General features: G+C 40.0%; 2 protein-coding genes across 3 annotated transcripts in view; both read right to left on the bottom strand.

Moving 5' to 3' along the window:
• Positions 1–1,423: 1,423 nt before the first annotated feature.
• On the bottom strand, positions 1,424–4,391 carry LOC121882796 (leucine-rich alpha-2-glycoprotein-like). Its single transcript, XM_042391241.1, has 2 exons — positions 3,416–4,391; positions 1,424–2,322 (listed from the first exon to the last, which is right to left on the bottom strand). The coding sequence occupies exons 1-2, from the start codon at positions 4,389–4,391 to the stop codon at positions 1,424–1,426; spliced, it is 1,875 nt and encodes a 624-aa protein (XP_042247175.1).
• A 3,248-nt stretch (positions 4,392–7,639) lies between these two features.
• Positions 7,640–14,267, bottom strand: part of LOC121882549 (rho-associated protein kinase 2-like) — a 38,803-nt gene continuing 32,175 nt past the window's right edge. Inside the window, exons 25-34 of one of the 2 annotated variants that reach the window (XM_042390878.1) lie at positions 13,958–14,146; positions 13,352–13,520; positions 12,151–12,218; positions 11,951–12,039; positions 11,112–11,190; positions 10,641–10,908; positions 9,788–10,067; positions 9,004–9,096; positions 8,694–8,799; positions 7,640–8,357 (exon numbers count right to left, since the gene is read on the bottom strand). In XM_042390878.1, coding sequence (XP_042246812.1) covers positions 9,063–9,096; positions 9,788–10,067; positions 10,641–10,908; positions 11,112–11,190; positions 11,951–12,039; positions 12,151–12,218; positions 13,352–13,520; positions 13,958–14,146 — 1,176 coding nt within the window. In that variant the 3' untranslated portion in view covers positions 7,640–8,357; positions 8,694–8,799; positions 9,004–9,062. The remainder of the gene's footprint in view (positions 8,358–8,693; positions 8,800–9,003; positions 9,097–9,787; positions 10,068–10,640; positions 10,909–11,111; positions 11,191–11,950; positions 12,040–12,150; positions 12,219–13,351; positions 13,521–13,957; positions 14,147–14,267) is intronic. The other variant, XM_042390879.1, reaches the window with a different exon arrangement.

Genomic DNA, 14,267 nt, shown 5'->3' with positions numbered 1-14,267 from the left:
TCATTAGCCGACAGTATAGCAGCGTGCCAGAGAGCAAGCTCCATTCCTCCATACTGATCAGGCGAGGGAAGCTTCATTCTCATTTATCCATCACCCTGCACACTATTACACACTTATAAACGTCAGAGCCTGGGTGTTCGTGGGATGTAGATTAAATGTCTTACCCAAAGAGCAGCAATAGTTGTTAAGGTAGATGAGAGTGCTCTTGTTCACCTTGCCTAAAACAGATGTTCACATCCTGAGGGAATTCTCATAAGAGGGAATAAGATTTGGACCAGCAATCTTTTCTCAAGCCCACCTCCTCAACCTTTAACCTCAGGGATACAATTCAGAGAGGTAGAATGAAAGACATACATCAAAGTTTTTCCTCTGCTCTTTGGGGAGTATTTACGAACAAGGTTTAATTTTCATAAGTAACAGCCTAGAGGACGCAATGTTTTATATTTTGTAAGAGGTATAAATTACAGCCCAGCACCCTCACTTTTATCAGGGCTTGAGGACAGGGGTGTGTGTGGGCATGCAGAAGATACACAAACACACATATTGTAAGAGAAAGAGAAAGACCTAAAGAAAGAAAGAAAGAAAGCAAGAAAGAAAGAGAGAGATATTTAAACACATCCAGAAGAGGTCAGCTAGAAGACTCAGCCGTTGCATTGCCCACACACTCCCACATGCTCGACATCATTAAAAACAAAAGGGCATGACAGAAACAATGCTGCAATCTATGATGCAACCAACAAAAAGTGAGAAAGATCTGTTTGAGTAAGGATTCACCATAAGAATCTGAACATGAAGGAAGGAGGGAAGAGCACTTTCATTTCTGATGATTCTCTGCAGCCACTACTGTCCATTTATTTCCTGCATAACTGCTTTTGGACTATGCTCTTTATCCTCTTTATGAAAACATTTTCAATTATTAAAAAGATGATTAAAAATTTAGTTTGTCCATACTTTTAATGATGCTCATTGACCTTTAGATTATGCACATCAAAGATAAAATAATAGCCCCAATACATTTGCATGAAATTTGTTTAAACACATTCTTGGCTAGGGTCTGCTGAGTAAATTGGTGCTTAAATGAGCTGGACTGTTTGTTCTGTTCATTGCTTTGAACATTTATTGAGTATATTACGCCACCCAGTGGGCTGGACTACATCCAATCAATGGAGAGCTTAATGAGAGTTCATGAGGAAAAAATGAAAATGTGGTGAATAATTTGAGACTCCAGTGGAATAAATTTAATGACAACAGTGTTGAATACAAAAATCAATTATAAAGTTTAATTTCAGGATTTAAAGTTTAAGGCTGTGCAGTACATTGTATGTGAATATTAATTTGACATAAGATGTTTGTGGTGGATAGATAATAAAACAAAATATCCACATTTTTAACCTCCTCCCCATTACTTATTTGAAATCTTGTATCATTTTTTAAGACCAAGTTCACTGTCAGTTAAAGAGACCACTTGACGATGTTTGAGAGCTTCAGGGCTAGCACATGTTACCTCCTCCAAAAAGATGACATTCTGGGGACGAACAGTGAGCCACTTCCACAGATATTCCATCTTCCTATCACACACCCAGGGGTTCCCTGTTAAGATAACCCGAAAAGTGGAACTCCTGTCCTCCAGCAGGCCTGAGGGGAGATGCTGCAACTGATTCTGATTGAGAAGAAGTAGTTCAAGGCGTTGGAGACCTTGAAGGAGGGTCACTGGCAGCTCTTGGAGCTGGTTCTCCTGTAGAAACAGTTGGGAGAGTTTCAGGTTATGGGTGAAGGTTGTTGGTTTCAGGGAGCTTAACTTGTTACCAGCAAGGTTAAGTGTCTCTAGGTGGTGAAGGTTCTTCAGTGCATCTGTTTGTAAGTCTTGCAGGTTGTTATGACTCAAGTCTAGATTCTCCAGATGAGGCAGCTTCTGAAGCAGAGCTGCTGGTATCTGTGTTAAACGATTCCCAGACAAGTCCAGCCAGGTCAGGCTGCTGTTGTCGGAAAACCACTTGGCATCCGCTTTTTCAACCAGATTATTTTTGAGCACCAGGCTATGCAGTGAAGTGTGGCTGAAGACATTTGGAGGCAGACGAACCAGCTGATTACCTGTGAGATCCAAAGTGTTCAGGTGAGGAATGTCCTTCAATAGATCTGAAGGAAGACTGTCCAGTTTGTTGTGATAAAGCTGAAGGTTTTCTAAAAGAGGCACAACACTCAAATGACCGGCTGAAATAGTGCTGAGGTTGGTGGATTGGATGGATAGTCGAGTGGTATTGGGAGGTAAATTGTTTACAGGGAAATGTGTAAGAGAGCTTTGGCTGCACTCCACCTCTGCACCTGAAGGTGAACAGGAGCACAGATCTGGGCAAGAGCAGGCGCCTCTTCTTTGGTAGCAGCATTCAGCCAGTACAGTGACTGTCAGGAGCAGCCACAAGTTCATCTTTAACCACTGCGCAGAGGAAACAAATAACAGACAGTTAAGAAAATGTATCTACAGCGAGCACAAATTATCAGGTATCTACAGGTTATCTTATTGTATTGTAAAAAATCTGATCAAAGATACATAATCCTACCTGAAAGGCACAGCAGAATTCTCTCTGTTTTTGTTGAAGGAGTTGGTTTTATACAATGCTGAGTACATTTGTTCCCAGCAATGAGTCAGGACCAAATGTTGCAAAAAGCAAACAAAACCAAGCAAACAAACCAGCTCAACTGTCGAGTGGTTACTTTTTTCTGTACTTTCCAAAAAAGATGTTACCACATCAAAATCAATATTTTCTATTTGCACTTCTGTGAGAATATTTAATGCAACAGTATGTTATTTCAGATGTTATATATGAATAATTGCTATTGGCAAAAACAGAAATTGATGATGTCATTTCTGCCTTGAATCATTTTTATGAACACATATTCTGTGTTTGCATTTCTCCTGTTTGAAAAAGATATAATATTTACACTCTCACATCTGTACAGTAAATATGAAGTTGTGCTTTTATAGGGGCTTAGAGGCACCGGAAAGTGTTTTTTCTTTATCTTTGAATAGAGCCAGCCTAGCTGTTCCCTAATTCCAGTTTTTATGCTTACCTAAGCTAACTGTCCCCTAGCGGTACCTTCATGTTTGGCATGAAAGTGGTATTGATCTTTTTCTCTAACTGTGCAAGGACACAAGTAAGCATATTTCCCAAAATGTCAAACTATTGCTTTCACAACACATTTGATCTGCAATTAAAGTGAGAGGAATGACAAACAATCTTGAATGCTTTACTCACATCATATTTAATTATATACTCATATTACATTAACAAAAGAGAACATTTCAGTGATTTCATGTAAGACAGCGATGATAAACTGAATTGGGTACGTGACTACTGCATATCAGAAAGTAACCAATAAAAGGATGGAAAATGTTAAGACTCAGGGTTTAGTTCACTTTCTGTCAGTGACATTACTTTGCGTTCCACCAGAGACTGAGGTTTAGCACATATGATGGACTCTGGCAGGAAGGCCTTCTTCTTGTTCTTCTGGAGCCACCTCCAGAGGTATTCTATCTTCCCATCACACAGCCACGGGTTGTTGGTCAAGTCCAGCCCTCCCTCATCCAGGGAGTTCAGCGGGTCCAGCAAACCTGGAGGGATGTGGCTCAGCTGGTTGTCATCCAAACTAAGAACTCGGAGTTGAGTGAGCTCCTGAAAAAGGTTTTGGGGGAGCTTGTTGAGTTGATTCTGAGACAGGAACAGGTAGGTGAGGTTATGAGTGCTACCAAGTATAGATTCATCCAGGGTTCCCAGCTTGTTGTTCTGTAGGCTCAGCCTCTCAAGTTTGGTCAGCGAGTCCAGAGAATTTGCAGAGATCTTCTCCAGACGGTTGTTGGAAAGATCAAGATTCTCCAGGTGTGGCAGCTTTTGAAGTAGAGCTGTTGGGATCTTTGTCAAACGGTTCTCAGATAAGTCCAACCAGGTCACGTTGCTGTTGTCAGAAAACCATTCAGCATCTGCTTTTTCAATCAGGTTGTTCTTTAGCACCAAGCTGCGGAGTGGGGCGTGGCTGAAGACGTCTGTAGGCAAGTGAGCCAGTTTGTTGCCTGTGAGATCCAAAGTGTTGAGTTGAGGAACGCCCCTGAGGAGGTGAGAGGAAAGGCTCTCCAGGTGGTTGCTGTAGAGGTGGAGCTCTTGCAGCAGGGACGTGGCGTTTAGATGGTGCTCGGAGATAGAGGTGATGTTGGTGTCCTGGATGGTCAGCATAGTGGTGTTCTTTGGGAGACCCTCTGTGGGAAACTCTGTCAGGGGAACCTCATTACAGACCACCTCAGCTCTTGTGGGGTAGCATTTGCAAAGTGCCGGACAGGACAGAGTGCCATGGCAGAAATATGCCAACCAGAGAAAAGCAAGGGCACACCAGGGATTCATTACTAAGAAACAAGAAAGGGAGGAAACATTAGATTAAACATGAAGAGGAAGAATTATCAGAAAAGTTGCAAGGTCTTAAATATAATGCTAAAGTATTGCACCAATGCAAAATATCTGACCACAGATAAGACAAGTACAGGTTGCAGTAGTAACATGAGTAAAAAAATAAAACTTACTGTTGTTCTGGAGGTAAAGCTGAATGAGTATCAGCCAGACTGTTCTTTATATCCGATCCACTGATCCAGATCTGTGCTCAGTTGCAAGTCACTGAGTCATTTGGGAAGCGGAATCCCTCAAAATAATCATTACTTATTGTGTAAGTAAGGACTCGTCACTACACAGTCACTCGTCAAGGACACAGTTGCAACAGACTATGTGACTAACCTGCAGGAAAAGTACAAGAACTGAAATCTTTTTTGGTTGTTTGTTGAATTAACTGCTATATTTCTACTTAAAAAAAAAAAGATTCTGAGATATGATGTTGAAGTTCATGTTTATAGTTCATGAATATCTTACATTTCACATTGACTGAATCTAAACTAATCTAAATATTCATATTATTCTGCACTTTGGATTTTTCAAATATGAGAGAGAAGGGAGGAGAGAGGGAGGGAGAGAAGTAAAAATGTGTCATCACCTATTTGAAAATAATACTTAATTGCTGGAAATCAAATTCGTCAACAAAAAAGCTAGCTTGTGACACATGTTTGCTCAACAGCAGTAAGAAAGTATTCACATAAACAGTAGATGCAAACAGTTTAAAGTTGCATTATTTTAGTTGGACACCCTCCCTCCTCAGTTAAAAAAGTTTTGGACAAACTATGAAGGCTGATCCAATAGCTTGAATTTGAATTAGTTAATTTACTCTACAAACACAATGAATGTGTCAGCATTTGTCAGCTTTTTTCATTGTGTAGGTTGCATGTAACCAAAGCAGAAAGTAAACCTAAGTAAAAGCAGCCATACAATCATGTAAAAATACTCCATTGCAAGTAAAAGTCCTGTATTCAAAATTTTACTTAAGCAAAAACAGGTATTATCCGCGAAAGGTACTTAGAGTATTAAAAGTAAAAACTGTGCATATGCTGTGTGCATGAGTTATATTATTATATACTTTTATATTAGATTAGATTATTACTATAATACTGATGCAGTAATGTGTAAGTAGCTTTTTACTGTTATAGCCCTTGAGTAGGGAGCTAATTTTAACTAAATTATACTGTTTGGTGTAACAATATCTCAATAACGATGTATTGTAGTTTATAAGATGATCACATATTTCAGCAGTCAAGAAACTGAATAAAAGTAAACAGTAAAATAACATTTTCTACATTCCAGCACTGGCACCCAGTGTCTATTTGAGCACAATTATCAACTAAAAGTCAAAATGTCAAGGGATTTCATCATGAACAAACCTTCTTTTAACATGTCCTTGGACAAGATTTATGACATTTGTTGCCCATGTTAGTTTGCAGTGATTGTCTTTCATTTCAATGGTTAAAAACACACTGTAGCAGGTATAATGTTTATCATGCTCACCATTTTAGTTAGTGTCTTAGCATGCTAACATTTCCTAATTAACACTAAATACAAAGTAGTAAAGTAAGTAGTAAAGTAAGTTAGTAAAACTAAGTGGTCAGAATTTCATTAGTTTTTAAGGTATGTGATCATAAATCAAAGTATTGGACAAATTGAAATAAAGACAGTGGATGAAAACTTAAGGAATCAACTATTCATCCTCATCTCAATCTATCCAATTGTTGTTGAAACATTTAATTTAAAACTGCGAATGTGAACCTTGTGGTGCTAGATGAAAAGTTACCAAGCCACAGGATTAATCATCTGGGAACCATGAATATCTGTACAAAATTTTGTGCTAATCTATAAAGCAGATGTTGTGATATTTTCCAGAATATATTTGTCAAGATGTTTCAATCTGGACCAAGATAGTGGACTGACCATCAGACTAACATTGACATCCCTAGAGCCACACCAGCATAGCAAAAAACATATACTATATAAACCAGTTAGTTAAGCAATCAACTCTCATAAATGACTCACACAGGAGCAGGGACAGTATAAGTACAAAGTCAGTTCAGGATTTAAACAATGTAACGGTAGTACATCAAGGAGGGCAGAATATGAAGGGTTACAGAAACACATATTTTAATTTTTGCCTATATTACCTAACTGTAACAACATGTGCGTGTATATTTCTTCTTGAAATATAATTTAAAAACTAAAGAGTAAATATACATGAGAAGAAGAAACTTCAAGAAAAGGCTGCGTTCAGCTACCACTCAAGGTCACTGTGCTCGGTACATCAGGCAGATACTTCGGGTTTCATGGTAATTTAAGCAGAACATACAGTCACACAGCTGATAGAGAATGGATTAGACCTGCAGTACTGCAATACGATTTTAGCAGATGGGCAACATGATGAACCATTACATTATGTATGACGAGTGCCAGTTGGCTTTAGGCTGTTCTGAAAGATTTATTTCAGTCAAGCCCACTCACTCCACATGCACTTGCAAGATAGAGACATACCTATTCTGGTATGGTTCAGGTCCCCTAAAATAAACTGTAGTGAGATAGTGAGTGAGAGTGTAGTGAGTGAAAACAACTCTGAGGGATCACCGCAATATTCCTGTGCCATTTCTGTATTTTTAATGTGTCTGTGATGTGCAGTAAGGACCACCTATTGATCTCATTGTCTTGTTTGATATTGTTTTCTTATGACATTACTGTAGTATTACTGTAGAGTGTATACTATGTATAATAAGAGATGATATGAAATGAATATACCTAATGATCATTAAGATCTCACTGGTACCACATTAATAATCCAGGCACAATGTATCCTGGGAAGATGTGGGTGTAGAAAGAAAGTCATACCCCAGTTGGGGAAGTCCCACCCCCCCCTCACCCCCATCCCCACCCCAAAACACAGCATGTCACTGTCAAAGACAAAAACAGAAAAAAAACTAATTGGACTATCTGTCATATACCCCTCTCTACTGCTTTTGATGCATCCTCTACATTATTCTTGAAGAGGAATCTTTGTATGAAATCCAGTCCGAGAGCTTTCAGGCAAGACATCAAGGCACAGAATTCATCATTAGGGCCACTGTCTACAATGGAGTAAGTCATGCTTTTGCATTGTATCACCCCAAATCCTTAACAGCAACATATTAGAGACAAATCCTACACATGGGATTTTTAAGACATAGATGAAAAATGAATTATTCATTTTCAGACTAACAGAATTTATTATAATTTATCATGAATAGTAAGAGAATAGCACATTGTTTCCTGTTCACATTATTCTGTCATATGATGTAATGGATTAGTTTTTTGTTTTGTGTGATGAAACAAATCCAAGAAAATCAAGACTCATAACGATGCAAAATCTTCCGTTCAGTGAAACTGTATTCATACATTTACTGGACAAGCATATACTGTATAATGTGCAGCTAATTATACTTTGATATCCATAAAAATAAAACATCACATATTATGAGCTACACTTTCTGTGTTACAATACACATACAGACCTCTTCATCCTATATACAAATGTTCACACACACACACACACACACACGCCTAACACTTCACAAACACATATCCAAGTGAGTCACTGCATCTGACAGTATAAAATGTCCTTGTTTTTGTCATGATAATGATTGTAAAATAAGGCAGTTTGAGCTGAGGTTTTTACTTTTTCTCTTAGATGAAATCTCAGTCTGTAACAGGAAGGCATGTGCTCATACTCTTCTTGTTAAAATGACGAAGGCAGTCCCAGTTCTCACGACGACAGCCACTTTCTGTGAATGTTTCTGTCAATGATTACCGTTGTTTTTTACTTCCCTGAACAAATAACACATGTAATGTAGGCACCGTGTCCAGATTGTGGTCATTAATCCACAAAGATGAAAATACACATCTTTGCTCAGCCAGGGTTAACTGTGAAGAGAGAGAGAGAGAAAATGATGTGAAAACCTGGGATGCTACCAACAGAATGGCAGAACTTCAAAGGCACACACACCCACACAAAATCCACACATATTAAACGAGGAAGCTACCCAGTAGCCACACAATGCGTGAGTGAAATAAAAAGCAGACAGATTCGGAAATGATCTTGGTCTGCATGTTTGCATGAAGTATTATATTAACAAAGACTAAGTTCAAACACAGACGATGAATGGCACTCGAATGTGAATTTGGAAACCACACAAAAACATGCTTCTTAGTCCTCCTACTAACTGCAAACACACAAGTCTCATGCAGAGGTCCAGTTACCCTCCTGTCCCCCCTGTTTCACTTCCTTCAGAAGAATATATCATCATCATCATTATCGACATCATCCAACGACCAACTCCAGTCTTTCAGGCCAAACTCAAGCAATCTGAAACAGTACGTATGAGATTCACCGACGGGTCAAAAGCCAGTGCTGAAAATCTGTTGGGGCAATACATGCCACATTCACAGGGGGGCAGTAGCGAGTAGTTTCTTGCGTGATGGAGTGCTGCTGTTTATGATGACATGGTTAATCGGCACAGCAGCACAGCGACGCAGCGGGCGCACAAACACGTCGAGCTCTGCTACTTACAGTCTCCCAGCATGAGAGAGACGTTAGAATGGTGGGGTCAGAGGTGAAGAGGTCAGAGGTCAGTGGAGGATGATACGGAGCATGGGGCCAGAACTGAGGGATGAGAGCCAGTTAGGTTGGGTTTCGACTACAGAGTGTCTTAATCAATCACAGAAATTTAGACAGATATAGTTAGTCCCATAATGGTTTTGTACCATTTCCTACTCCATTAGGTGGCTACTGATGCTGTGTGAGGTGCCTTGTTGGAGAATTAACAGTGTTATATATACAGTATGCAAATAATTCAAGAAGCTTGCCTTAAGCAAAACATACTGTGTCAGCTAAGATGTTAGGCCTCTTTTAAATGCAGAGGTTCGAGCATCATCAACAGAGACAACATATTAGTAAGGCTTATTATTTTGATTTCTTTAAACAGTTGTTTCCTGCTGCAAGAGGACACATATCAAAGTTTGCAGTAAAAAAGTATCTCCCCTGTGACGTGATGGCTTAAAAAGTGAAAAAAAAAAAAAAATGTTGGAAAAGGTGGTTGTCTGCTCCCATACACCAATCAGGATTGGAAGAGTGGTCTTTTTTTGAGAGCATCTATTCAGTGTGCAGAAGTCTTTTTTCTTGATCTTGTTTTTCCCTTTTTGCCAACACACCTGATGTAATGTTGGGATGGGCATACATGATTTTTGAATTTGAACATATTCAATGTAAACAGTTATTACAGTTAAGTATACAGACTACTGACACAAAAATATATGGATGAAATATATCCAATAAACTTTTCCCCTGTCCTCACCTGGTCTTCCCCGACGACTGCTGCTGTCTGCTGGGCTGGATCTTGATGGCTCCACGGTGGGATGACAAGTGAGGCGAGCTCCTGGGTGAAGATCGGGGTGAGATTCGAGGAGAGGATCTCGATGTTGCCTCAGGAGGTTGGGTTTGGGCTGCCGAGGGATGACTGATTGTAGGGTGTTTCCTCGGGATGCGTTTGAGGAGGTGGCTGACCCAGCGCTGCTGCTCCTCCTGACTACTGGTCAGCAAAAGCAGATCTTTGGCAGTGGACATGTCATAGTTCACTGTTAAAGAGAGAGATTAAAAGCTGATTAGGAACACAGTAAAGACCTAGAGAACCACAGAGCCCTTTTTACAATGTAAGTCAATCCAAAAAATCTTCTAATGGACTTCTAAAACTATGAGCCTTTACAATATAATAAAACACAACAGCCTTGCAATAAATCGATGACGAAGAGACAACAAAAGCATAACAACAATTATAGAATAAATGTCCATTTTTAAAAATGTATTAAAAAACTGCACCATTTCACAAAAATAGGATATAGCCATATTGCATTTCAGTGTTTTTTTCTGGTCACTCACTAGTGGTTCTATTTTTATGCAATATATATAATTCATAAGTCAGAAATACAAAGCAAATGGATGTTGCCAAAAAAAGCCCATTCTTATTTTGTATTTTTACTATTTCCCAGTATTATTTAGTATCTTGAGAACAGTGCAGTTGTGGTATGTGTACCTAGACATATGAACATGCAGTATACATCCAAATATATACAATCCAAATGAATGCTGGAGAATTTCTGGTTTCCTGGTATATGTTAAGTTCAATATGAACTGTTCTTCATAAAACTGACCTTTGCAGGGCACAATAACCTCCTCCTTTCTGTCCAGGTGGTCTTTGTGGCACTTTGTGTGGCAACGGCGGCACTCGAGGGCCGGCGGGGGCTTGAAGACGTGCCACAGAGGCCGAGTGCAGGCTTCACAGCTTGAGGGGAAGTGATAGAGAGTGAGGATGAACTCGTGGCCCTTGTGGCTGATGTAGGAGGGGCGATCGCTGTATGGCGTGGGCTCCACTACAACCTCTTGGTCACGCTTGCTCTCGCCTTCATTGGCATACAGGATCTGGGAAAAGGAAAGGAATTGCAGTTTAAATTAATATTTATTGAAGCAAACGGCTGAACTAAAAACAGACTCAATTTATGTCAAAGGAAGGAGGAGGGACATAAAGAAAGGGAAACAGGAAGGGTCCTTGCTCATGACACAGTATCTTTGAGAAAAACAAGCTTAAAAAAACCTGTTTTCTTCCTGTGATATGATTGCATTACCTGGAATATCCTCGGGATTTCTTTTGCATCTGCACGGTACACGTCAGTCTGAGTGACAGGTCGGACATGAAACAGCTTACTGTAGGGGGGCGAGAGATGGAAGAGTTAAGTCTGGAGCTCACCCCAGATAATAAGTGTAATTATTTAAGTGGGTATAGAGTGATATTAATTTTAGTAACCTAACTAGAATGCCTTGAAAGATATTGGCAGTAAATGTCAGTTATGGGCAGCTTCAGGCCACAAACTCAAATTCGAAGAATTCTTTCAAAAGCCACCCATGCCTCTGTATCCCCTTGTAAATCACTTGTCAAATCATACTTTTTACCTCATTTCTACTAATTTTTAATCAGTTGCTGTTTTTACCTGCCTTGTTTTATTCAGTATATATCTCTTATTTCTGGTTTGGTCCACCACATTGATCTAGACTGAAATAGCCATACAACTATAGGATGAATTGTGATGAAATTTGGTGCAGTAATCTATGATGCCCTGTGGATGAAGCCTGATGACTTTGGTGACTTTTCCTCTAGCACCACCATGAGGTTTTGAGTTAGTGCAGTGATATTTTCTGATTGCCATGACATTAAGTGCAGACATTTATGTCCCCCTCAGGATGAATTGCAATAACTTTTCTGAAAACCCGACTCTTCGTCCAGCATCATCATCAGGTCAAAATTTTAATTTGTCCAGAAAGTTACTCTGGTTTATGACTTGCAAATACCTGCAAACCTAACAACATTCCCATTCTTAATGGACTTTAACGTCCTCTATATTTAAACTGTATTATTATTAATAATATGTGGTATTACACTAGTCAAAACCTGCTTTAAACAACTCACTCGATGTCCAGAGTCATGAAAGGGTTGGACTGCTCTCGGTCGAGCTCACTGTTGTAGAACAGGATCTTTTTACTGCTCACCACTACATACTGTAAAGGAAAAGGAAACAAGGACCAAACGGGTTAGAGGTGGAAATGACTCACTGATGATTACTAAAAAAACAAATCTGAAGACGTGAGAAATAATGGTGAATACATTACTTTTTTGTCCCAGCCAAACCGCTTTGTGTTCTTGGTAGGAAGTGAAACCCAGCCCTCCAGCCTGGAGTCTGGTGAGCGCAAAGAAAACAGGAAGATGTTAGAATTGAAAGGAAAAAAGCCTTTAATCATGTGAAGCACTTAAAAGAAAACCTTTACATTTTGAAACTTTGGTGGTATTTTCCTTAAACAGACACTCATCAGTCTGACAGGAAATGATCCCTGACTAAAAACCAGAAGACAGGGTTCAGGAAGCCCTGCTCCTCGGTTTTAACAACAAATGTTAACAGGCTCTTCATTGAAAAGCTAAAACAGGATTTCAAAAAAAAATCTTTAGCTTTGAAAAACTCCACACAGCAAACTTCATTGTTATAAAAGTACTTTCCCAGAGTCTTTTGTAGTGTAAAAAATGTGAACAAAGCAGGCAAGTATCAAGCTGTGAGTATTCACGTGTCCAGTGAACATTAAAAGGGATTACAGCACAGCACAGCAGAGACAGAGTCAACAGAGAAGAGGGATTAGCTGCAATTTTGCTGGGTTGAACCAAGGTTGGGGCTTTTCTTTCTCAACTGAGTGAATTTAGGAAAAAGGATTTTCTTCAAATTTGCATGGACAAAGGGTATGAAGCATTGTTAGGTCAATTGCAGTTTAAAATTCCATCCCCATCCTAGGTTTGAACCGCTATGTAGGGTCACCTGCGAGTTCAGGCTCAGAATCAGGGGACTGTTTGTAGGTGAGGGCCAGGGGGCGGGGGCCCTGCTCCACCTGCCCGTCATATTCTTCTTCATCCTCAGAGTCAGAGTCAAAGAGGGAGCGAGCCGAGTGAAGGTTGGGTCGGGTGTCGATGCAGACAGATTTGTGTGTGCGCTGGTAGGTGAAGGACATTGATTCTGAGGTGTGAGAGTGAGTAATGCGCACTGCACCCGACCCCGTAGAGAGAAGTGGAGGTGAAATGAGGGAGGAAGAAAAGGGAAGAAGCATGAAGAGAAAAAGGTCAAATACAACTGGCCTGGAAGACAAAGAGTATCAAAGTGAAAACAAAGGAAATAGAGAGAACACACAAAGAGAGATTGCAGAAAGAGGAATGCAGGAAGTGCATGCTGAAGTTTATCTGCTTACAGAACTGGCTTTGAGCATTTTAAGTTTACATGTTTGTGCCAAATCATGTGATGATGAGTGTGAGATAAAGTCTCCTGACGTCTACCTGGGTATCCATCAACCATGTCCAGGTCGTTGCCGCTGCTGACGCTGGTGGAGTCCAGGGAGTGAACGCTGAGGGAGGTGAGCTGGCAACGTAGCTGCTCGAGGTCACTGTCCTTACTGTCTAGTGCCATCTGAAGCTCCAGACGCACCTGGCTCTCTTCTGCTATCAGCTGAACAACAGACATAAACAAAATCAATTATGGGTGACAGTGGAATTACAGTGCAGTAAATACTTAAATCGCCTTGGCTATAATCAGGGATACCATCTTTATATGTCTGTTAGATAAGGAGAAGAGCTGCATTTTTTGGCATTTGACATCATCCAGTAGGCAATTTCCTCCTACACATCTTTGGCACAACATTAAATGTAATATCAGATCTTGGAAAAGTGATTAATGACTCACTGGCTAGGACTATTCCTTGCAAATATATTAATTTTGAAGTCCATTTGTGACCTACAGTATCTCCATCTCACTATCATAACACAGCAATAAAAAAAAAAATAAAAAAATCAGTATCAATATCTTTCATCAGTATCTCAGAGAATTGCAGTGTTTTTCTTTTGTAAATGTATCTGTGTATGTGTTGGCAGTGTGGGTGTACAGACCGCTTGCATTTCTGTCAGCTCTCTTTGGTATTTGATGATGGTGCTGTTGAGTTTCTCCTTCTCTGTTCTCAGCTCCAGCTGCAGCTTCCTGTTCTCCTTCTCCTTCCTGTGCACCTCGGTGCCAGTGCCCCGGTGGCCCCCCCTCACTGTCTCCCTCCTCTGCATCACCTCAGCCAGCTTGTTGATGGCCTGGGAGAAAAAAACAGCAAATTTTTGCTTTACAGAGATCTATTCATGATAAAGTATGAATTCTGTAAATATACAGGGAAGCCTACAGGAATATCAATGTTGCGGCAAGAGTTCAGCGCAA

This window comes from Thunnus maccoyii, chromosome 17 (assembly GCF_910596095.1).
Source record: "Thunnus maccoyii chromosome 17, fThuMac1.1, whole genome shotgun sequence".
In the NCBI taxonomy this organism is placed as follows: Eukaryota; Metazoa; Chordata; class Actinopteri; order Scombriformes; family Scombridae; genus Thunnus; species Thunnus maccoyii.
Note: the sequence above shows the minus strand (reverse complement) of the source record. Positions and strands in the feature narration are given on the sequence as shown.